Below are 25,178 nucleotides of genomic sequence, written 5' to 3' on the forward strand. Positions count from 1 at the left end.
TTTAAGAGGCCCGGGGCTTTTCACTTTCCATTCATAAGAAATGGAGTTTGTCTCTTGAAAAAGTCTAAGGCATGATGCTTGGAGATCTACACAAACTCGCCTAAAAGCTTTGACTCAGCCAAAAGCGATGAATATGCATGAGCTCGCCGAGCTGATTGGCCCGCCGCCTGGCAGGATCGCGCGCGATTGGCCGGAGACGCTTTTCGGGGGCTCGCCTGCTGGACCCAAGCGAGCGAGCGAGAGAGAGAGAGAGACGCGAAGGAAAGAGAGAAGCAGCAAAAGGAAGGAAGGAGAGAAGGCAGAGACGACGGCGCCGAGCTGGACGGGGCCAGCGCGAGGGGGGCCGCCCAGAGACCCCTCCCTGGCCCCCAGGGGAGGAAGGAGGGGCGCAAAAACCCCTCCTATGGAGAGGGAAAGATCCCAGGCTCCAGGACCCCTCTGACGTCTCCAAACGATTTTGCTATCTACTACCTCTAGCGACAGACCACCAAACAAATCACTTGTGTCTCTGTGCTGGGTAACCTGTAGTCACTCAGTGCAATTATATTTGCTGAAGTTAACAATAAACATACATTAATTTTAAAGGTTTCTCATTGCTTCCTGTGATTTAAATGGAAATGGGATGGCCACCTAAACTACATTAAATGCAATGCTGTGATCACTCTATACAGTGGTACTTCGGGTTACAGACGCTTCGGGTTACAAACTCCGCTAACCAGGAAGGGGTTGCTCCAGGTTAAGAACTTTGCCCCAGGATAAGAACGGAAATCGCGCACCAGTGGCACAGCGGCAGCAGGAAGCCCCATTAATGAAAGCGCGCCTCAGGTTAAGAACAGTTTCAGGTTAAGAACGGACCTCCAGAACGAATTCAGTTTTTAACCCGAGGTACCACTGTATTAGGACCAGTAACTGGGACACGAGCTGCGTGCGTGCGTGTCCAGAAATGGTTGGCACCGCCTGAAGCCCACCATGCCTCGCTGCTTATAAAGAAAACAGCAGCTGCCACCAGCCGGCCTCTGCAAAGTTGTTGTGGTGTATAGTCAGGTGTGTGCATTTGGGGCTGGGACGTTCCACGGAGGGTGCATCTGATCAATTTCGCACGTGTTAGGGGATCCATTGTGTAACAGCTCTCCCTCGTCCCCCCAAAAGGGGCAGCTGATATCGTTGCCCTACTCAATACAAAGGCTTTGTGGCTTATCTTAAGGAAAGGGGGGAGGAGAGATCTTCCCAGTCCCCTTCTGTGGCAAAGAAGATACCCCGCAGGAGACCTCAGAAGAAGCTGCTTTTCACAGCTTTACCTCGGAGCCTTCGGGGTTGCTTTGGGGATGGGGCTGTCATTCATGTTTTTGGTTTGGTCAGCTGAAAAAGTGTGCCGACTTCAGCGCGAACACAGAACTCTTCGTCAGACTGCAGGGAAAGCAAACGCAGTGTTGGCTGCTGAGCCAAGACTGGCGAGAAAATGCCTTTTGCTGTCTTGAGACCCCCGTTAAAAACAACAAACAAACAAACAAACAAACAAACAAACAATAATAACCTAACGGGAATCCCTTACCCCTCAGTTCCCTTCTACCACTTCGGGTCATCACAATCAGGATTTCAGTGTTTGGGGTGAAGGAAGGGTTCTCAATTTTTCATCCTCAGCGAGCAGGAGGTCCACCATGAGAAGTACTTTTCGGGTTACATTTCTGAAGTCAAACTTTGACGAAGAGTTCTGTGTCATTGGGAAGCCGGCTTTTCCTCTAGCAACAGGCCTGCTCAGCTTGGAATGGGGAAATAAATCAGCGGCTTCCTTTCCAGGGCAGATAGCCAAAGGCCAGCTGTTTTGTGCTTCCGGGGGCGCAGGGTGTGTGGGGGGGGAGCTCAAGGAGAGTAATATTCCTCCCCGATCTACGCACCAAGCCACCCAGAGACGGAAGCGACCTGCATGTTGGCCTGATCCCGTTCCCATAAAAAGTCGAAGCCGGATCCCCGCCTGCTCTTCGCCTCTTCCCATTTGGCCAAATTCTCTCTGACCAACCAGAACCAAAGTGTTGGCTGTCGGGGGGGCGGGGGGGTGGCGATAGTGTGTGGGGCGCTTCAGAGCCGCTGCCAGGCAAAGGCCTTCTGGGCTGAATCCCAACTGACTTTTCGTCGTCTAAAGCGCCTGCTAATTATTTCTCCCCCCCGCCCCCCCCGCTCCTCTTCCATCATTTCGCTTGGGCGCGCGAGACCCAGGAGCCGCTCGGCGGCGGGGGTGGAGGGATGATGATCTTGAGGAAAGTTCACACGTGCAGCAGTATTAGTTACTGATTCCTTTGATTAAATGCTAGTCTCAAGTGCTCTGATCCACAGCTGAAGGCGGCCCTATTAGCATAACACTGATGTTTAATTTTCATACGCGTAATTAGCCATCTATTTAACACTCATCGCGGCGCGCGGCGCCTTTGCAGTCTAAAACAGCCTGGGGGTGAGGAAGAGATCGAGATCTATATATCCATCTATCTATATATCCATCTATATATAAAAACCCCACCCCCACGCTTTGGCCTGAGCTGAACTTCTCCTTCTCCCTCACCCTCCTCCGCCCCTCGACAGCGGTCACACCTTGCTCCGTCAACGAGCCCACTCTATGCAATCAAGCGCGCATTTTTGGCACAGGGAGAACACCAATACAAAATGAACATTCCGCACAAATTACATTGCTGATGGCGTTACAGATATTAGTGGGGAGGCCTCCCCTCCCCACGGGCGCGCTCGCTCGCTCGCTCTGTGGCTCACTCCTTTCCCAGAGCCTGAGAGCAGCTTGCTCGCTGGCTGGCTGGCTGGCTGGCTGGAGGAAGAGTGAGATGGTTAGAAGGAAGCAGAACAACTGAGACCTAAGTGAACGCCGTGCTCCAAATCCAAGTAACACTGAGGCTGAAATCCCTTGGGGGAGTGTCTGAGCCAAACTGGAAGGGATCCACCCAGCCTGCCTCCGTTCAGCAGATCACCTTCTTCGGCGGGTCAGGGAATTGAGAGACTTCTCTGTCCACAAAACTCCCACCCCACCCCGGCGGTGAAAAGCCCGTCTAAGCTGTCGAAAGAAGTAGAGTTGCGCCTTCTCCATCATCCACGGTTCCCTCCAGCAGCAGGAGAAGAAGCAGCGAAGCAGCTGCGCACCTGAGGAAGACCCAGCCGCCGCCTTCTCCCCGATGAGCCCTGAGCTGTAAGTGGACCGGCCGGGGAGGCTGGAGGTGGAGATGGAGGAGGAGGAGGAAGAAGAGGAGGAGGGTAGGGAGACTTTGGTCGGATTCCTCGCCCTAGGCAACAACCGCGCGCGCTCAAGTTAGCTGAAGTTTCCCCAAACTGCCCAGAACTGGGGAAGAGAAAGTTGGGAGGCTAAGCTGAACACATCTTGTGTGGGTGGGGTGGACATCTGGGAAGGTGGACATCTGGGAAAAGGAGGAGGAGGAGCAGCAGCAGCAGCCTGGAGTCCAGACACTTCTTTACGGCGGGGGGGGGGGCGAGGGGAGACGGGTGGCAGAAATCTGCAATCAGCTGCGGACTGTCCCCATCTCCGCAGCACCTCGCGAATAATCCGGATTGATTTTCTAGCCATTGGGCGAAGGATCCCAGCAGGACCTAACGCTCAAGTGTCCTCTTAGCTGTACCAAGTGGGGATGTTTACATTGGGTGGGTGTGTTTGTTATCCCCCTTCCCCCAAGAAACACACTCTCTCCCTCCCCCTACCCCCCTCCCATGTCCCCTTAATGGAAGATTTCTGGGTTAAACCTCAAGCGCCTTAGTTTAGCCATCTTCTGACCAAAGGCGACCCACTAATAAACATACACACAAGAGAAGGGGCATAGTGCCCCCCCCCCGTGCGCGCGTGTGTGACTTGAATGGAGCTTTCTGCTACTTGAGAAATTGCATACAAAGAAACCCTAGTCGTTATCCTAACCAAACTTTCCTTTGAAGTACAGGTGAAACTCGAAAAATTAGAATATCGTGGAAAAGTTCATTTATTTCAGTAATTCAGCTTAAAAGGTGAAACTAATATATGAGATAGACTCATGACATGCAAAGCGAGATATGTCAAGCCTTTATTTGTTATAATTGTGATGATTATGGCGTACAGCTGATGAAAACCCCAAATTAACAATCTCAGAAAATTTGAATATTGTGAAAAGGTGCAGTAGCTATTCAATCCATAACACCTGCAATGGGTTCCTGAGCCTTTAAATGATCTCTCAGTCTGGTTCAGTAGGAAGCACAATCATGGGGAAGGCTGCTGACCTGACAGTTGTGCGGAAAGCCATCATTGAGACCCTCCATAAGGAGGGAAAGCCTCAAAAGGTAATTGCAGAAGAAGTTGGATGTTCCCAAAGTGCTGTATCGAAGCACATTAATGGAAAGTTATGCAGAAGGGGAAAGTGTGGAAGAAAAAGGTGCACAAGCAGCAGGGATGACCGCAGCCTGGAGAGGATTGTCAGGAAAAGACCATTCAAACGTGTTGGGGACTTTCACAAGGAGTGGACTGAGGCTGGAGTTAGTGCATCAAGAGCCACCACACACAGACGGATCCTGGAGATGGGCTTCAAATGTCGTATTCCTCTTGTCAAGCCGCTCCTGAACAAGAAACAATGTCAGAAGCAGCTTACCTGGGCTAAAGAAAAAAAGAACTGGTCTGTTGCTCAGTGGTCCCAAGTCCTCTTTTCCGATGAGAGCAGCTTTTGCACCTCATTTGGAAACCAAGGACCCAGAGTCTGGAGGAAGAATGGGGAGGCACAAAATGCCGGATGCTTGAAGTCCAGTGTGAAGTTTCCACAGTCTGTGTTGATTTGGGGAGCCATGTCATCAGCTGGTGTTGGTCCACTGTGCTTCATTAGGTCCAGGGTCAACACAACTGTCTACCAGGAGATTTTGGAGCACTTCATGCTTCCTTCCACAGACGAGCTTTATGGGGATTCTGACTTCATTTTCCAGCAGGACTTGGCACCTGCCCACACTGTCAAACGTACCAAAACCTGGTTCAATGCCCATGGGATTACTGTGCTTGATTGGCCAGCAAACTCGCCTGACCTGAACCTATGGGGCATTGCCAAGAGAAAGATGAGAGGCATGAGACCGAGCAATGCAGAAGAGCTGAAGGCTGCTATTGAAGCTTCCTGGTCTTCCATAACACCTCAGCAGTGCCACAGGCTGATAGCATCCATGCCACGCCGCCTTGAGGCAGTAATTGATGCAAAAGGGGCCCAAACCAAGTACTGAGTACATATGCATGCTTCTACTTCTCAGAGGTCCAATATTGCTCTATTTGCAATCCTTGTTTTGCTGATTTAATTTAATATTCTAATTTTCTGAGATTGTTTGTGGTTTTCATCAGCTGTACGCCATAATCATCACATTTATAACAAATAAAGGTTTGACATATCTCGCTTTGCATGTCATGAGTCTATCTCATATATTAGTTTCACCTTTTAAGTTGAATTACTGAAATAAATGAACTTTTCCACAATATTCTAATTTTTCGAGTTTCACCTGTAAGTCAGATTGACCTGACTGGAACTAACTTTAAAACCAGCACTTTTAGAACTGTAGATTTAATGCAAAGTTTACCGATCAGTTGCAGCTAGCTTGTGAGAAGTGTCTTTCCTGAAAGCAACCACAAAAAACAGCAGGATTTTTTTTATTTTTTGCGGGGGGCAAGATTGCCCTGATGGACCCCACCCCCTGCCCGATGAACTCCTGGTTAGTTAAGTTACAGGGTTCTGGGCTCGAATTGCTTCCGTCCTCTTCAAGTGTAACTGCGATCCTAAAGAAGCGTATCCCATGCGATCCAGTGGGACTTCTGCGTCGACATGTTAAGGGACTGCGTTTTTAAGCAGTCCTTCCAGAGGGGCGAAGGTGCGGAGTATGTCCCACTGAATATAGCCGGACTAGTAGAGCTACTTAGGATCGGGCTAAATGGGCATTGCGGAGAAATGGATTTGAACGGAGGTGTGCAAATACTCCAACTTCCACGGTGGTCTTGGGAAGCACCTGAGCAGGAAGGAACCTGTCGAAGGCGAAGAGTTTGTCTCATCCAGAAATACATCAAGGTTTGCTTTTCAATCGGGGGTCGTGAAAAGAAATACCAGTTGGGCATTGAAAGGCCCTCCAGGAGACGGGCAAACTTGGGGGGGGGGGTGTCTGGCCGAGGGGCAGCCTCTTGCAGTATCCCACGTGCAGAGGAGCAAAAACCACAGCAGAGTCCCCCCCCCCGCTCCCTTTAAACCTTCCTGCAATCACCTTTATAATTAGGATTATAAATGTGTACCATAAATGCCACCACCTCGCTCTAATTGCTACGCAAACAGCTTGTTACCGCAGCAGTTGGTAAAATCCTGCAGTCCTAATAAAATTAACCTGGGTTGTTGCGGAGAGAACCTCATGGAAAACATACGCTCACTAACCCGAGAGGGAGAGGCGGGCCCAATCCGACGCATTAGAGCGCAAGCCCCTCGAGGCTTACTCAGAAGTAAAATCCCGTTGAGCTCAATGGGTTTGACTCCCAAGTCAGTAGGTTCAGGGTTTAAAAAAATAATAATGTCGCAGCAGCAGACAGAAGCCTCTGATGGAGACGACTGGCTGCTGTGGTTACTGCTTCTGAAAACCCCAAGGGTGTTCTTAGGTGTTCAAGGGATCTCTCTCCGGATCCTTTCCGGCAGTTTCTAAGGGATCTGATTCTGCCACTAGATGGCTGGGTGAGTTTCTGACTCGTAACCTCTCCACAATGGCAACAGGGCAGATTCCGCCAACCTGTAGCAAGAAACCCTGCGATAGATCCGTATGTGTACACAACAGCAGCGTTCACACGTCTCAGTGTTCACGAAGTCTCCTGGGGGCTCCAGCAAGTAACTGGATCTCGTTGTCCCTGAGCCCCCATTTGCACTTGGTGGTTCCTCCCATCGCTCACCCATTTAGCGCTTGGATGTGGTTTCTGGACTTCAGGATTCTAGTCAGAAACAGAGTAGAGCCCACCAGGGGATGCAGGATAGCGCAGCCTTCTGGGGTGGCAGTGATAATAAACCACAATGAACATTGTACCGCCTTGGAGAAGACACCGGTTCTTAGCCTCAATTATAATCTGTGAAATGGGAATATTCTCAGCCTGGCTTCCCAGGGCTGGTGTGAAAAGCCAACAAGAAGTAGCAATCATGACGAGAGATTTTAAAGTAGCTTCGCTAGAGCATAAGACTCTAGGGTTGTGGGCTCGAGCGCCACCTTGGGCACTGCAGGGGGTTGGACTAGATGACCCTCGGGAGCCCCCTTCTACCTCTACAATCCCATGATTCTAGGACATCGGGCTGAGTTTCCACGGCGCTGCAGTGGGGCTTCTTTCCCAAGACGCGTGCATAGGATTGTCACTTTTCAGTGCATTGGCCAGGCCTGATCCAGGCCACGTCAGGCTGCCAACTGGAGGTGCGCTCTTGGCTGGGAGCAAATCCTGTTGACCTTAGCGGGGCTTCCTTCTGCCTAGGCACCCGCGTAGGGCCGCACAGTAAGTTCTTGTATGTCCCACTGATTCCAGTGGAATGGGAGACGTGCTTAACCCTTGGACCAGGATGGGGTGTCAAAGCGCGCAGCTCTGGCTGGCTTGTACCCACTGAAGGCAGAAGCAGAGACTCCGGCCTCTCTTTAAACTCAGCTATTATTGATTCCAGAGCTTTTGAGTCGGGTTACTTAAAAGAGTTTCCTCTCCTTTCCCCACCCAGTATAGAACTATTAAACAGCAATCCTTATCCTTAAACATCGGTCTTTCATTTTCAGTTCATAAACGATGCAATCCTATACGCATTTAGCTGATAATATCCCATTGAGAACTCACGAGGGCTTACTTCTTTTGGGCACAACTAGATTTAGCGAAACTTCCGTCTGTTTAAAGTTGTTTACAGGATCATAGTAGCCCCCAAATCAGACCCATAACTCCCAATTAAGTCCCCTTGGGCTGATGCCCCCTTTGCGCGCGCTAGGGGGAAATCCTATACCCACTTCCCTGGCAAAGAAGCCCCATTGAACTCCCAGGGGTTTCTATTCGAGTAAGCGTGTTCAGTACAGGATTGCGCTCCGAGGCGCGCAGATGGGACCCAATCCCACCGTAGCCTGGCGGTTACACTTGTTTACTTCTTATCTCATTTCTTACCCCACCTTTCCCCCAGGGAGCTGGAGGTGGCATAGGCGGATCTCCCCCTCCCCCAGCTGTAACCTCACAACAACCCCGCGAAGTAGTTTAGGCTGAAAGGCAGTGTCTGAGAGGCGCAAGGCTCACCACGCGTCTGAGTTGGGCAGGGGGAGGCTTGCTCGTTTAATCTGGCGGCGGCAAATCAACTCGAGTTAATATTTTTACAGCAAGGAAGGTCCCACTTGGCCTTGAAGCTGCATTCTAAGGAGTCGTGAGAAGTGGTGTTTGAAAAGACAGTCCTGTATAGGGAAGCCTTTTAATGTTTACTGTTTTATTATGTTTTTATAGATGTTGGAAGCCGCCCAGAGTGGCTGGGGCAACCCAGACAGATTGGCGGGCTACTGTTGTTGGTTTGTTATTTCCTCTTTTTTTGTTAGAAAGTGCCTCGCCAAGGTTCCACACCCAATTCTCTCTCTATCTCTGTCTCTAAGAGTTGCAAGCTGCCGTAAAACCCCAGCCCATTGCAAAAGGAAAAAAATAAAAGCTGTCACTTTGCAAGGACTCAGGCAGCAGCAGCAAACACCCAAACAAAACCACAGCGGAAATGTCCTCGGCCTCCCCGCGGCCACCACACACAACCGCGCACACGCCGCCTTTGAAAGGGCAGCGGAGCTGTCGCCCGCACCTCTCCGGCAGGCAGCAAAGGCTGCTGTGCGCCCTAGTCTGGCCGGGCAGCGCGCGTGTGCATATGTGCCGGGGAAGAGCCCTCTTGAAGAGCCCTTTTCATCTCCCGAGGGCTGCCAGCCAGGACAGTCCAGGGGAGCGCTTGATCCTCGAAGCGGGTGTGTGTCAGCCGTCAAAGCACCCTCCTCGCGCTTTTTTTTTGGATCCCGATTTGAATCTCAAAACGCTTCCTTTTCTGCATTCAGGCGGCGTGATTAGGAAGCACCTAATTGCAGATCATCAAACCCCTTCCTTCCTCCTTTGGGCTCTCAACTTGGGGTTTGGGGGCAGCTGGAGATTTGATTCTGAGGCGGGCAGATCAGAGGACAGTCTCTTTCCCCCCCTCCCCATTCTCCCCTCCCCACCCCTCTCCAGCCAACCTACCCAATACAAATAAACAAATCTCTTCCCAGCATGTGAGGCTGCCCATCTGGGAGCAGAAGGCCGCCCTGTGCAAATACACACACACACACAAAACGAAGGCAAAACACAATGTCTTCCTAAAAGCAGAACTGAAAAGGAGGAAAAAAGGTATGTTTACTAGACCAGCTCCCCACCTAAAAGCTAGGATTATTAGCCCTCACCCACCTCCCCGCAATAAGGCAAGCAGAGAGCTGCTTTCAAATATTTGGGGTAAAAAAAATATCAGTGAACGTTTTATAAATCGTTTCTAAAAAGTCACAGCAGTTTTTTGAAAGCAACGAAAGAATCCCAAAACGCGATTGTTGTACCCAGAAAGCGTCTACAAGAACAAAAGCGCTTGTTTTGTTTTAAAGTTGTTGTATTTTTGTTGTTCTTCTTTCCGTAAAGTGGTTTTGCATCTTTTCCCCGCGGAGAGTGCCTGTGCACACTCCCTACATACGTCAAACTCTGGAAACACGCAGAAGATAACTCTAAACCTGGAAGAAACGCGACACACACACACACACACACCCGTGTTTAGATGTCACAGCTGCCAAGCGCCAAATCTAAGGGAGTGAAGGAGTGGGAGGAGACGTTATAGTGCCAAGAAGTTAAATTAATTTAAGAACGAGAAAAATATGGAGGGTGGTGGGGAAAATCTTGCTGCAGAGTTCGGCTCTTTGAGCAAACGAGAGCGATGCTCAATTGCATTTGGGAAATTGAGGCGCTGCGCTCCGCGTCTTTGTCCACCATCTCTCTGCTGGAAGAGAAATGAGAATCATCATCATCATCTTCTTCCCCCGCCTCCTTTCTTGTCTTTTAGGGGACCGTTCCCCAAGGCAACTTTCCCTCTGGTCTCGCCAGATTCCACCCAGCTCGTTGGGCCTGATCCAAGAAATAAACCCGATGCGTTGGAGCGTCTCCTCTTGAGGGTCCCCTGGAGTCGCCTCCAAGTTGGGGCGCTTTCCTCGCGCTCCTCCTCCTCCCTGGCTCTGCCCGGCGAGTTTTCTTCGCCACGCGTGCCCAGCTGCGCCTTAACTCTCCCCGGCTACTTGGGTCAGGATTTCTGCTCCTCTCGAAGTAATAACGACGGTGTGCTCGAACTGGGCCGATCTGAAACACACAAGTAGACGCAGTAAGTGGCCAAGGGGCCAAAGAGTAACCGAGCTTTATTTACTGGCGGAGAGATACATAATTTCGAAAGAAAACCACTCAAGGAGACAGCTTCCGCTCTTTCCCCTAGCCAGAGAGAGATAAAACCGATTTAAAACTAAACAACAAACTACAACTTTTTTAAAAAAAAGAAAAGTAGGCACCTTTTATTGTCCACGGATACTGCGGTCCATTTGTCCTTTAGGATTTTAAATTCGTAAGATCCTTCCATGAGGATTGGTTCTGCCATGTAGCAAAAATAAAACAGAAACGAGGTAAAAGTTTGTCCACTGGCCTGCAAGCCAAATCTATTCCGGACCCAGACAAAATGCCCGATATTTTATTTTTACTGTGCGTTCCCCGTCCCCCACCTCATTGGAAACTGCCTAAAAATAAAACCAAAGAAAGCAGCCCCTGAACTGAGGAGGAGAAAGTGGCAACCTTCAGGCTTGAACTTGGGTGTCTTCTGTTTTTAAAGTGCGAAGAAGGGCATTTTAATCAAGCTTTAATTAAGATCCCCATGGATCATAACAGCCAAAGCGCCAGCCACTCTCCTCCAAACAGCAGATAGGATAGAAATATTAGTTGTTGTTTTTTCCCCCCTTTAAGAGCAGGCTTTAAAATGTTCATTAAATCAGCAAAACAACAATTTTCTTATTTTCCTCTAATTGCCGCGCCATTTAGGCGCACCGTGAGCGCGGAACACATTTTTCCCCCCTTCGCCCCCTATGATTGGTATTTAGGATGAAGCTCAGTCGCCAAGGCGAGGGCTGCTGCCTGGCTACTCAGAACTCAGCAGAGCTCAAAACGAGGGAGCAGCAGCTCCTGGGTATGCAAGAAAGGGCATAATCGTTCCCAGAGAGAAAGAAAGAAGGGCGATTAACATTGCATTTTTGGGGGGTGGGGGACACACGCACAGAGACTTTAGATTGTGCTCTTGTGGCAAACCCAGCTCCTCAAACCGCGTGGCTTGCCAAAGCGCAAGTCACATCTGTCATTTTGATGGACTGAGGAATTTCCATCTCTTCCCCTCCTCTCTCTCCCCCCCCTTGATTTGTTCCACGCACTTCCGTCGAAACGACCAACTCTGCAGGGCTGTTGGGAGGGTAAACACTCATCTAGGGAAGGGGGACTTCCTCCGGAGGTGGTGGTGAACTCTCTTTCTTGGGAGGGTCTTTAAGGAGTTGAGATTCCTGCATCGCAGGGGGGTTGGGGTGGATGATCCTGTGGGACCCCTTTCTAACTCTATAGTTCTGCGGTTCTATATGGGCAGGGGAGCAACGCGCTGCGTAAACTTCGTTTTACTTCCGAGGATTAATGCGCGCACATCGATAACAGTAAGAGGCTCCGAGGGTGCGACAGCAGTTGTGACTGGTTGCAACTCACTCTGGCTGGATCGGGGCGAAAACTGGAGGGTGGGGAGAGGTGGAATTTAAAAAATCATATATCCAGTACAAACAAGCAAGCTATGCAGACCGGGGCCAGGGGAACGCACCGAATGCCTTCAAAACAAAAACAGAAACCTGGCGATTTTGAGTCAATCCGAATAGAATAGAAGGTGGCTCCCCTTTTTGATACAAACCGCAACTAACCTATTGTGAACGCCATGCCCTCTTGCATTAACAAATCGCTTTCGTTCTCTGTGGAGTGGAGAAAAAAAGAAGCGTTTCAATTACAAGGGGGAAATTGCGCGCCCGCCCTCAGTAGAGTATATCTGCAATCCTTTTTGGGGAGCAGAGTTTCTTTTTAGTATTTGAGGTAGTGGTGGCCTGAAAACGAAGCACACCTCACCCATTCCTCAAAAAGGTCCAAATCGCTCTCCATCCTGCCCACATAGCGAATTATTCCCAATTCGAGACATTGCAGCCCAATTCGAGCCTTCAGTTATTGCAAGCCTGGTCACCAAAGGCAGATTTAACCCCGTTAGCTGGTGGATTTCAGTGATGCAGAAAGAGGTGGGGGGGGGGGGAGAGGAGATCAGGAAGAAAATAAATTCAGGCTGCTTTGCAACTCTGTGAGTTTTTAACTTAAAGCCACCCCACCTCACCATGTTTCAGAATTATTATTTTTTTAAACTGAAGGTGGAAAAACACTTTTTCTTTTTAAAAAATCAAATCAAATCAAAAGCAATCATTGTCCAACTGCTAAGTTTTGTTTCCCTTAAAGCAAAAGCAAACAGAAGCATTTCTGAATTATAAGGAGGCACTAACAACAGGGGTGGGACACGGGTGGCGCTGTGGGTAAAACCTCAGCGCCTAGGACTTGCCGATCGTATGGTCGGCGGTTCGAATCCCCGTGGCGGGGTGCGCTCCCGTTGTTCGGTCCCAGCGCCTGCCAACCTAGCAGTTCGAAAGCACTCCCGGGTGCAAGTAGATAAATAGGGACCGCTTACCAGCGGGAAGGTAAACGGCTTTCCGTGTGCTGCGCTGGCTCGCCAGATGCAGCTTGTCACGCTGGCCACGTGACCCGGAAGTGTCTGCGGACAGCGCTGGCTCCCGGCCTATAGAGTGAGATGAGCGCACAACCCTAGAGTCTGGCAAGACTGGCCCGTACGGGCAGGGGTACCTTTACCTTTACCTAACAACAGGGGTAGCCAACGTGGAGCCCTCCAGATATTGTAGCTCTCACCAGCACAGCCCCAATAGTCATGGATTATGGGATCTGAAGTCCAACATCCGGAATGCACCTGCAGTAGGTTCTCATTGTACCAACACCTGGTTTCTCCCTCAGCACCTTCAGCTGGAAGTATGTAAAGCGATAGGACCTGCTCTGGAGCAATGTGCAAAAATGCTGGAACATGAGATTGTCTTCTCCTCCCTTCTCTTTGTCTCTCTTTGTGTGATATCAATTCGGATTGTGAGGGTCGAATTCTGGGTTCCCCTCCTAACCCCCACCCCTGCCCACTTCTGTCCTAGCTCTTTGCTTTCCAAGTGCCTATCTAACCAAAAGGGTGAGGTTGGGGCGATTGCCAGGAGTTGACTTTTATTAACAACACTGAGCCCTGGGCATGGTTTTGCTGCTGCACAAAGTTGATTCACAATTCTATTTGGAGGGGAGACCACAACAAAGGAAGTGAGTGTCACTCTGCATCAAAGAAAAGTTGAAGCTTCTGATCTGCTTCTTCCACTACTCCAACGTCAGTAAGAATCTCACAAGCGGTACCTTGGAAAATCTTGTGTCGTCCTTTCTCAGTTCAGCTAAAAAAGTCAAAGGGCCTCTTCCAACTCTGTGATTCTAAGGGCAATAGCTACAGGAACCGGAGTCTACTTGGGGGGGAAAGCAAACACACCTGGACCCTAAATCCTGGCTCTTATTTGTCAAATGATACTGAATTACCAGGCAGGGGTCAATTCAGATTATTCTCAAAGCTCCACTCTAGTTTCAGAGAGCCCAGTGTTAAGGGTGAACTTAGCCCATAGTGGGCCCAATGGTCAAGAAGGCAGTTTCTGCATGTGATGGAGAGGAAAATAAGGGGCAGGTGGGGCTCATCCACTTGGGAAGATAGCCCACCTTGGAGAAGGAACATTCTGATATCTCCTGCCTTGTGAGATATCTTCCAGAGAAGAAAAGGCTAAGGAGTAAACCTTACATAAATCAAGAGTGGAGTCCCTAAGATAGTTGGATGGTGGTTTGCATGCCTTCTTCTGGCAACTCCTGCAGCCAAGCTGGTGCCAAACCTATTGCTCTGCTTTCCTTTGGACCACATCAGCGAGGCTGAGGGGGAGTCTTGTTCTCTGGGTAGCTCAGGACCTCTATACACACTGCCCAGGCTTGCGCTCAGGGGAGGTCACTTTGGTGCCGCTAACACAGTGGTCTGACTTCACCCCTGGAGGCGCACTCCATTGTCTCTCGAGACAGACAGATGCCAACAATAGATTGGTTGCGGCACGAACTTTTGTAAGCAACAGCTTATTTCAGAAGATGCATCAGGGAGCGCAAAAGCACTTCAGCTTGGCACTCCAGGAAAGGCTCCCTGTTTGCAGCCAAAACACTCAAGTCCTATCTGCAGAAATGGAGGCTAAATACGCTGCCTTCGAAATGTCACCCTGCCACAGCTTTCAGTTAAACAATGGGCAGCCTCCAAAGGGCAACACAAAAGCTGTGTGTTTCAGCTGTGATCCCAAAGTCCTCCCTTGATGCTGTGGTCACTGGGAATTCAACATGTCTCTGCAAACTCTCCACACCAGTCTGTTTAGAACGACAGATGGGAATGGTAATGTTGACTCGAGCAGCTTCAGTGCAGTAAAAGATCGTGATGACTTTATACGTAAGAAAATCCTTCAGCCCACGTTTTCCAGAAGGTAGTGAGACTTGGGGTAGTCCCAATGTTATTGGACTTCAATTCCTAATCATTGGTCATGCTGGCTAGGGCTGATGAGAGTTGTTATCAAACAATTATCTGGAAGGCACGTTGACCACGCTGCCCTATAGTCTTGCAACACGTCAAGATCTTAAAACAACCACACAACATCCCCCACAACCAAACTAACTCCCAACAGTAGATATCGCTTCGGTCTAAAGCAGGGGTAGCTAATGGAAGGGCCTTCTTACCATGATGTCAAACATCCAGGTGGCCGTGGAAGTAAGATCCAATCCCATGCAGGGCCATCTTAAGCATATCTGGCGCCCCCCCCCAGCAACTCCAAAACAAGGGAGGGGGTGATGGAAAATGTCCTCTGCCTCTCCCACTGCCCCGATCCCCAGCATGGTGGCAGCGATCAAGCAGGAAAACATGCTGGTGGTCATGCTCTCTGGCGTTGGGATGCAAAGCAGGAGGAGGACAATGACCAGGACTATCTTTAGCAGATGCAGAGGCTGGGGAGGGAAGCTGCATGCCCGCCAGCCATATAGTTGTCAGGGGCACAGCTGGCAGGCATGCAGGGAAAGGGGAGGCTGCCGGCAAAGCTGTGCAGCTCCCCCACTCACTAGGGCGCCCCTGGGAGGCTGGCGCCCTGGCGCAACGAACCACTAACACCAAGGGGAAAGACGGCTCTGATCCCATGACCAACCAAGCAGGGGGCATACTCAGAAATCAGATGTTATGGAGTAAAACTCCCATAATCCCTGGCTACTGATTATGTTGGCTGTGGCTGACGGGAACTGGAATCTGTTTGGAGGTGGGGAGTGTTAGGATATAGTTCCATTCCACCTTAAAAGGGTACAGGCATGACGTTTGTGTATCACATGCACATGCTACATTCAGCGGAAGTTCCCAGCGAGAGCTGGAAGTAAACAGGCATGTAATACACAAATGTCATGCCTGTACCCTTTTAAGGTGGAATGGAACTATACCCTAACAGGGAGAACCTCAAACAAAATGCAACTCCGGAAACTGTTGAGATCAGTAATGCATCCGGGGTTTGTGTTTTGTTGTTGTAATTTTAACAGTCTCGCTCAGCCAGGGGTGCTGCTAGATATTTAAAAAGATTCAGGGTACAGACCCATAATGAAAATGGGCACATGCTATTTATATGTATCGATGCCAGATCAGGTGTCTCTGAGCACATTTAGGGGGCTGGTGGCTGGGGTCTCACCAGCGCTGAGCTTTGCAGCAAGGCTGGGAGTCCCTTTATGCAAAATAAACATGAATACAAATAAGGGCAGGTAAGGGTAGGAGATATAGGGCCCAGCATAAAAGAGGCAGGGCTCAAGGGTCTTAGACTACTCCTCAAGAACACTCCTGCAAGCAATCCCCAGTGTCTTTTAATACACGCAGGCTTGTGGCAATTGGGCCAGACGTGATGAGTGCAGACTTCAGCTTTTCCAATGTGGTTGGACTACAACATCCATCATTCCTGGCTACTGGCCATGCTAATTGGGGCTGATGGGAGTTGTAGTCCAGCAACATTTGGAGGTCACCACACTAGCTGTTTTAAGACTATTTCCCACTTGCATTTTCCCCCCTTCTTCTTTTTTAAAGCTGGAAAGGAGGAGCACATCTCCTGCATGTGAACACTGAGTGCGAGGCTCATGAACAGATGATGGAGGGAAGTTCTTACCATGATGCCAAACTTCCGGGTGACCGTGGAAGTAAGATCCTATCCCATGCCCAACGAAGTAGGGGCACACTCGTAAATCATTCTGACGGGCTATATGGCTTTAAAGGAGAGCACAAGTGAAAGCATTTAACAGGAAAGAAAAAGACACTCCAGAATTCAAAGAATGAATCAAACATTAAATCTCTTCAGATACGTATTCACGCTTGTTTCAATTAACCCATTAGGGACTTCCCCCCGGTTCAGTAAATTTCAGTGCTGCAAGTTCAGTGCGGGTTAAACGACGTTCTTTGAGCAATGTAACCATTCTGTCACATTTCCAATGTGCTTACCTACGGAATAGCAAACACTGTCTTTAAAAAGATTGTGGCCGCCCGTAAAAAGCTCTCTGTCCCAGGAAGACATAATAAGGTGGGTAACTTTAGCAGTGAGTTTTGGGGCTTCGGAAGACAAGAGAGGAATCTTCTTTCACAGGGTACTAAAAAAACCAGACGACCCTTTAAAAGCAAAGTAATGTTTATCATGGGACTGGACACAGGCTAACTAAGCAGGCAATGCTTTTTAAAGTTCTACCAATCATTGCATCGGTGTGAGCATTAGTGCCAAGCTGAAAGACAAACCCCAAATCATTTCTTCTACAAATCCAGGCACAAATCGGAAGGGGGCACAAATGCTATTTTGATAGCCCCCGATGTGATGCTCCCTTGTACTGAGTCGGCTCATTGGTTCCATCGAGTTCAGTAGCATCAGTTCCAACCAGCAGCCAGCTCTCCAGGGTCTGCTGAGATCCTTTTAATTGGAGACTTATAATGTGTGCCCTTCAGCACACAAAGGAGCCTGCCTTAAAACGAAGCCATTGCTCCTCCCCAAGCAAGCTCTTTCGACTCCGAGAGTACATCTGATATTAATAAAAACCAAATTGTTACTCTCCCCGAAGGCCGTCATCACAGCAAATAGGCATGGCTGAGCACCTCTCTCCTCAGGTGCAATTTTAATGCATTTGGACAGAACAATGCAGCCACCACAATTGCTGAGTGGACAAAACCTTTAGGTTGCATTCCCAAGCACTTTTAAACGGCCAAGTTTACATGTGGAGTTGACACCGGTAAATTAATATATATATATTTTAATAGAAAAGGTCAATATTTTCCCAGAGTAGAACACAAATTTGCACAGGCTGGCAATTTGCTAACGAGCTACAGTTTCCACAGCATTAAGATACAAGGTAAGGTAAAGGGACCCCTGACCATTAGGTCCAGTCATGGCTGACTCTGGGGTTGCGGTGCTCATCTCGCTTTATTGGCCGAGGGAGCCGGCGTACAGCTTCCAGGTCATGTGGCCAGCATGACTAAGCCGCTTCTGGTGAACCAGAGCAGCGCACAGAAACGCCGTTTACCTTCCCGCCGGAGCAGTAACTATTTATCTACTTGCACTTTGACGTGCTTTCGAACTGCTAGGTTGGCAGGAGCAGGGACCGAGCAACGGGCGCTCACCCCGTCGCGGGGATTCGAACCGCCAACCTTCTGATCAGCAAGCCCTAGGCTCTGTGGTTTACAACCCACAAAAAAACCCGGTTCAGTGAGGGTGGTTTGAGGGATCTTTTATACCGGGTACTTGGGTGAACTTGTATCGTCCATTATAACAGGCTGGGAGTAAAAGGAGTAACTAATGGCAAATGCCGTTAGTTCAAGAGAAGCATCTGAACTAAGCATGACTCTTGGAAGTGAAACATACTGCGTCAAAGGGTATTTAATCTGGCTATAGAACATAGATGAAATGTTGCAGTACATTCTCACCTTGTAACAGGAGTACTTCATTTCAGAGTTCAAGCCAAACCAATTGACTCCTTGCTCTATTATATTGTATTTTTAAGGAAAGGGGTAGAGGACTATTTTGCTAATTTTTTTTTTTAAAAAGGATTTTTAAATAGTTGTGCAAAACTCAAGGTTCTCCAGAGTTCGCTGCTGTCCTCATTTCAGTGTCTGGGCTGCAGCATTGGCGGAGGAAGAGGAGTGCGGGGGGAGCGCACCACCCCCGGCAGCCCAATCCCAGTAGGGTGCCATCGCAGCTGCCACCCTGCCTGCGCTGGGTGCCACGCCCCTGCAAGCGATGTGCCACGCCCCCAGGACGCACACCACGCCCCTCTGGGTGGCAGCCCCGCCCCCGCCTGCTCTCTGCCCCCCCAGTGCCGGAACATAAAGCTCCGCCACTGGGCTGCATTGCCTAATCAGTGTGAAATGTATTTTCACATTTCCTTATTTTTATACATGGCAGATGGCTGACATGTTTTGCGGAACAGAGACAGAGGTCTTCAATCAGAAGACTCTTTAGGCACTCTTACTGGAATTTAAGACCACCACCATCACCACTTAAAAGGGAATTGCATGGAATGAAAGTGGATTGGATGAAAGTCTAGGGTCCCACTTGCTCCAATTCCTGCTCCACAAAAGCCTCACTTAAGAGATGCATTGCATCACCATAGAGACAACAAATGGCTGCTGTAGTTTCCTACAACACGGACGTGGGTGGTGCTGTGGTCTAAACCACTGAGACTCTTGGGCTTGCCAAGCAGAAGGTCGGCAGTTCAAATCTGCACGACGGCGTGAGCTCCCGTTGCTCTGTCCCAGCTTTTGCCAACCTAGCGGTTCGAAAGCACGCCAGTGCAAGTAGATAAATAGGTAGCACTGTGGCAGGAAGGTAAACGGCGTTTCCGTGCGCTCTGGTTTCTGTCACGGTGTTCCGTTGCACCAGCAGCGGTTTAGTCATGCTGGCAACATGACCTGGAAATCTGTCTGTTGACAAACACCGGCTCCCTTAGCCTGAAAGTGAGATGAGTGCCACACCCCATAGTCGCTTTTGACTGGACATAACCATCCAGGGGTCCTTTATCTTTACCTTTTACTCTTGAAACAAGCACAGTAGTATGTCAGTGTGTATATGGAAGGCATGAGAGACTGCATTCATAAATTCTGCCATGTATATACTTTTGATGTGGAAATGTTGCAATTACCTCTCTTAAGAGAGCCACCATCCTGTGTTATTTGCAGTGGGCATGTGATAACTAACACACACACACACACACACACACACACACACACGGTACCTCAGTTTTCGAACGTAATTCGTTCTGGAAGACCGTTTGAGTTCTGAAACGTTCGAAAACCAAGGTGCAAAGGGCAGTCTGCAAATTTAATTGAGAAAATTGAGAAACACTCAGCGGAAGCCGTTCAACTTCTGAGGCGCTTTCGAAAAAGGAGGCACTTAGCTCCGGGTTTTCGGCGTTCGAGTTCCGAAATGTTTGTCAATGGAGACGTTCGAAAACCGAGGTACTATTGTATATATTCATTAACACTTTTCACAGCACAATATAAGACAAGCTAGTTACACACACACACACACGAAAATAAAAGAACAAAGAAAAGATAGAAGAGATAGAAAAATACAGGATCCTCTCTCACAAACATATCTTAACTTTTGCCCCACCCAGAAAAGGGGGTATCCTTCCTGCTCTCACCTGGGGGTGCCCATCTCTTATCCCAGCCTCTCACCCTTTGAGATTTCCCCTTTCCTGTCTCTCACACAGGGGCTTTGATTTCCACACAGTTTATGAGCTTAGCAGAAGCCCAAGGGTCGAGGCATTTAAAGAAGCTACATTTATTTTATTTTGAAAAAAGTTGACTATACTTGCCAGTTTGATTTCAAATAAATCGCCCTATCTGCCCGTGAAGGTGAGGACTTGATTCCTTCCTCTGGGTCTATTTAGATGGAGCTTTTGTTGCATCTGCCCACACATCTGCCCCATTGCTCAAGAATGTGCTGCCACTACAATAGCGCTGCCATTACAGTGAATGGCACCCCAGAGCTGGAAAGTAGGAGAGTGAAGAACTAGGTCAATAACTTTTAATGTTGCTCACAGATAACACCTTGAATGGATTTTTTTTTTTAACAGGCCCTATAGATTAGCTACTGCTTGCCTACCACACCAACAAAAAAAATCTTTAGCTATTACAGTATTTTGTTTGATTCTGGAGCACAGCAGAGTATAGATCTCAAATGTATGATAGCTCAAATGTCTTTATGGATCTCCTAAATACTCACAGGGAGTTAAGTAATGACACAAAGAAGAAGGAACATGGAAGTTAAAAGATTTTTCTTTTCTTTTTTTTCCCAAAAAAAATCTCACTAGGATTTGAGAAGTGTTTTTTTAAAAACGCAATTGTTTCACTAGAGTCACCGAAAAGAGCAGTAGAAATGAGAAGCTAGGAAGTTAACAGTTTTCTCACTTAACACATAAAAATGAACAGAAAAAAGAGATAAGAACAAGCGATTCATTATTCCCCCCCTCCATGAAGCACTAAGCCTTTGTATATCTCTCTGCTTTTCTCCAAGTGTGTGCTTGCTGGTGCCAAAATAATTTAATCAATTTTCTATTTGGGTTTGCCTGACTTTTTCTTCCTGCTTATCTTGAGACACTAATGGAGACTGTCTTTTTCATGCTTTACTCTAAAGCAGCAACAGAAGTTTCCCCCCACCCCACCCCTTCCCAGTAAATTTTAAAAAGGAAATACTTAAAATAAAGGAATGGGTGGAGAAAATGAGAAGCAAAGAACAAATAAGAGGAACTCTATCAGGAAGTAAAATAACTTTGTTTAACTGTATACAATTGGAGCAATGAACAAAGAAATGGTGAAGGGAAAACAAGAAATGAAAAGAATATACAAAATTTTGGGGGGGAGAGATTATAAAAAAGGGAGCTAAAGAAGAAAATATAGTTTAAAAAGGGGAAACCAGCAAAATTGATAAAATATTAGTAGAAAGCAGAAAGAGGTGTGGGAAAAGGAGACAACAGGCAGGTAAATAGTCAAAGCTGGGGGAAAATGTAAGAGAAATGAACGTAGAAAATGTCTATAAGGATAAAAGAAAATTACTGTAATTACTGTATGGAGATAGTATTTAACACCAGTAAGATTAAATCAAATAAACAAGGAATATTCGGTGCTATGTCGGAGGGGACTTATGTTCACATGTGGTGGGGGTGTAAATATGTACAATTTTTTTGGCAAAGGGTGTTTAAGGAGATAACATAAATCACTGGGTCAAAGCTGACCAAAAGTACAGAGGTAGCATTGTTATCGATTTACAACGGGGGTGGAAGGTTCGCAGACTATGGAGGACTTGCTGACAAATTTATTGACAGCTGCACGAGTTATGATAGCTAGGAAGTGGCTGGGGCAAGATGAATATAAAATGGAAGAATTGTATAAAGAAGTGTGGGATATAGCTATTAATGATAAATTGACATGTGCTATTAAGGCAAGACGGGGAATATGCAGGAGAAATTATTTTGAGGAGATATGGAAGGTATTTGTAGAATTTGTACCTAAAATGGAAAGGGGTCAAACCATCACAAGAGGTGTTAAAATTTTGGGAGGTTGGATAGTTATAATGGAATGGTCTCAGGGGTGGGGTGCACATTTTTATTACTTTGTTAGAATAAAAATTTAAACGTAATTAAAAAAAAAAAATCCCCAACTGTATTTTCATTCAAAATATAGTCTGAAATATACACTATATAAATCAATCAAAGCAGAACAGCTGGCTAAAGCATGGGCTTCTAATCATCATCGCTAGTCAGTGGATGATCATCTAAGGATGTAAACGTGTAATCCATTCATTTGGGCAGAGTTTCTAATGCATGTCTGAAATGCCCATTCAGAACAGTAGAAATTTGATACTATTGGATGTAATATTGTGAAAGGTGACAACAATAAAGTATATTGCACATCCATAGTGCATTGTGTTTCTGCCAGTGAAGCCTCTGATACTGATTGGCTGAGCCGGTGTGACAGCATGGAATATTGTTTACAAACCTTCTACATGCTAGGAGAGCAAAGCTGTCCATGTTTGCAGTTCTGCTTCTATGAGGGAAGGGATGGTTGCTAGTTTGGCTGGGATTAAACCACGCACTGGCCCCAGGGAGAGGAGACGTTTTGTGTGCCAGGGTGAGAAGCGGGAAGAAATCTCAGGAAGTAGGGAAGCTGGGAGCTCGGAGACAAGCTGGCTGAGTAGGCATGTGCAATGTAGGCAATGAACAAGAAGCTGAGGAAAGAGACAGAGACAACAGCATGAAAGGCAGAGGGGAAAGGATACTGTGAGGTGGAGTTCTGAAAAAGTCTCACAACATTTTAAGATCAGAGCAGGCTTCCAATGGGAGAAGAGGGGAGGGGGACAGAAATGTTAGAGGGGCACTGGAGAAAGAGACACAAAATACAGTGGTACCTCGGGTTACAGACGCTTCAGGGTACAGACTCCGCTAACCCAGAAATAGTACCTCAGGTTAAGAACTTTGCTTCAGGATGAGAACAGATATCGCGCGGCAGGGGTGTGGCAGCAGCGGGAGGCCCCATTAGCTAAAGTGGTATCTCAGGTTAAGAACAGTTTCAGGTTAAGAACGGACCTCCAGAATGAATTAAGTTCTTAACCTGAGGTACCGCCGTAGTCAGGAAAGCGTGGAGTGAAAGAAACAATGGGAAATGGAGATATAAAGAAAAGAAAGTCAAAGAGAAAACAAAATCAGCCACACCCTCATACTGTGTGCAAGGGCAGAAGACAAGTGGAAAGGGAGCTGTGGAAAGCAGATGTCTGGGAGCAAATGAAGCATGGGGTTTCTAGATCAAAAATGTAGACTAAGGCTGCACTAATTTTATTTTGGGGGGGTGGGTTGGATTTTCGGAGCAGAAAAGCAGCTCTGGAGGACACATGTTCTTCAAACATTGGACCTTTTTGTTGCTGCTGCTCAGGTTTACTTTTCTTCACTGCCCCTCTCAACAATTGTTTCAGCATCTTTAATAAATAAAATCAATTTGTCTCGACAGGAAGCATTACTCTCACTCTGTTCAGACAAGTATGTCACAAATATGCAAACGCCTCTGCCTCTTCGCAGATTCCCTTACAGCTACCAAATACAGAGGAGAGGGGGTGGAAGGCTGCAAGATTTCTGCAAGTGGTGGTTTTCCAATCACTACATATTATAGCCTAACAAATCTGCCCCCCCCCCAAAAAAAACCCAGAGTCAACATACACTGGAGGTAAAACCACACAAATATCCCCATTGGCTGCAAGACAGAAGTCTGGTTTTATTTCATTGCAAAGATGCCCTATGCCTTGTTATTGCCTGAAGGTCTGTGATGTAACAGAATGCTTATATGTTTTGACTTAGTATTTGTATTCTGCCTTTCTGAGCAACACTGAGCTCAAAGTGGCTCACAATAACACAAAACAATGAGCAGACATAATTGTACCGCATGCCAATAATGCTTCTTACTGACTGCTAACAAGCTAAGCTGCTAGCATGAAGAACTTACAGGTGGGGCTGTATTCTGTGGCTGGAAACAGATATAGGCTGGATCTACACAGATTTTTAAAAACGCTATGAAAATGCTTTTTTAAAAAAAATGTTGTAAAATTTATATGGAATTTGCCATTAGCTCATCAGCGCCTGTGTGTCCTGTACACAAGGAGCTACAGCTATTGTATTGGTGAGAAGCTATTAGACATCAGAGTACGAGAATAATGTGGGGTGTCTGTGTACAAATGGCAGAATGGGGGGGGGGGTTGTGATTAGGGCATGTGAATAGGCAATGGGGGAAGAGTAGGTACAACAAACATACACCCACCACATTTTTTATTTCCTGCTGTGATTTCACGGACGTTTGGCGAATATTCTAGTAGCTTTCACTGTTGGTTTCTGCAGGAAGATTTCTTTGGCGTGTCTTTCGCCACGGGGCACACAGGAAGTGAGCCACAAAACAGCTGGGAATTCAGCATTCCTGAGCTCAGTGCCAAATGGCTCTAAGCCAGGGTTGGCCAAAGTGGTGCCCACGGGTGCATATGCCCCCAAGGAAGCCTTCCCTGGTGCCCACAGTGTTCCCTCCCATCCTTTGCTGAGATTAGACTTGAAATAAAGTATTCAAGGGCCCTTTTGATTTGCCTCTTTAACCAAGCTTTGGGCTGATTGACATCCGATGGCCTTTTAAATGTGTTGTGGAAGGGGGGATTACTGGTTTGTTTCTGTTCTTATTCTTATTATGTATTTTGTGTTTTTCTTATTGGAATTTTATCTTGTGAACCGCCCTTAGATCTACAGGTATAGGGCGGTATACTACTACTACTACTAATAATTTTGCAACCAACAGAATAGGTTGCAGTGTGTGCATGGTTGTGGGCTGTGTAGGATATCCATGGCAGTTTAAGGGGTGCGGGTGGCGCTGTGGTCTAAACCACTGAGCCTCTTGGGCTTGCCGATCAGGTCGGCGGTTCGAATCCCCGCGACAGAGTGACCTCCCGTTGCTCTGCCCCAGCTCCTGCCAACCTAGCAGTTCGAAAGCACGCCAGTGCAAGTAGATAAATAGGTACAGCTGCAGCGGGAAGATAAACGGCGTTTCCGTGCGCGCCGGCACATCTCGCAGTCCTCTGTGCACCAGTAGCGGTTTAGTCATGCTAGCCACATGACTCGGAAAGCTGGCTGTAGATGAACACCGGCTCCCTCAGCCTGAATCGAGAGGAAAGCCGCATCCCACAGTTGCCTTTGATTGGACCTAGCTGTCCAGGGGTCATTTACCTTTACCATGGCAGTTTCTCTGATTTGCAAATATGCCATGGGCCGAAAAGGGATGGTGACCCCTCCATTAACCCATCTTAAAGGGGTCGTGGAATGCATTAAAACCAATAGTTTCGTTTTCATTGTGAGACCTACCAACTGAAACTTTTGGGTGCTTTATGGT

General features: G+C 47.8%; 2 protein-coding genes across 8 annotated transcripts in view; both read right to left on the reverse strand.

The window, feature by feature from the left end:
* The window catches only part of DLX1 (distal-less homeobox 1), a gene marked incomplete at its 5' end in the record, with an annotated part of 5,425 nt that extends 3,499 nt beyond the window's left edge, over window positions 1-1,926 (reverse strand). The window contains one exon of the mRNA XM_080981557.1: window positions 1,896-1,926. Coding sequence (XP_080837683.1) covers window positions 1,896-1,926 — 31 coding nt within the window. The remainder of the gene's footprint in view (window positions 1-1,895) is intronic.
* Window positions 1,927-9,365: 7,439 nt separating this feature from the next.
* The window catches only part of METAP1D (methionyl aminopeptidase type 1D, mitochondrial), a 100,605-nt gene continuing 84,792 nt past the window's right edge, over window positions 9,366-25,178 (reverse strand). For 5 of the 7 annotated variants that reach the window (XM_080972565.1, XM_080972562.1, XM_080972568.1 and 2 more), the window contains 4 exons: window positions 16,399-16,496; window positions 11,992-12,039; window positions 10,564-10,642; window positions 9,366-10,360 (listed from right to left, as the gene is read on the reverse strand). In XM_080972565.1, the coding sequence (XP_080828691.1) occupies window positions 10,282-10,360; window positions 10,564-10,642; window positions 11,992-12,039; window positions 16,399-16,496 (304 nt within the window). In that variant the 3' untranslated portion in view covers window positions 9,366-10,281. Of the gene's footprint in view, window positions 10,361-10,563; window positions 10,643-11,991; window positions 12,040-16,398; window positions 16,497-19,395; window positions 19,577-25,178 lie in introns of those variants that run through there. The other 2 variants (XM_080972563.1, XM_080972564.1) reach the window with 2 other exon arrangements.

The sequence above is a fragment of the Podarcis pityusensis genome (assembly GCF_964106645.2).
Source record: "Podarcis pityusensis genome assembly, chromosome: 1".
NCBI classification, from domain to species: Eukaryota; Metazoa; Chordata; class Lepidosauria; order Squamata; family Lacertidae; genus Podarcis; species Podarcis pityusensis.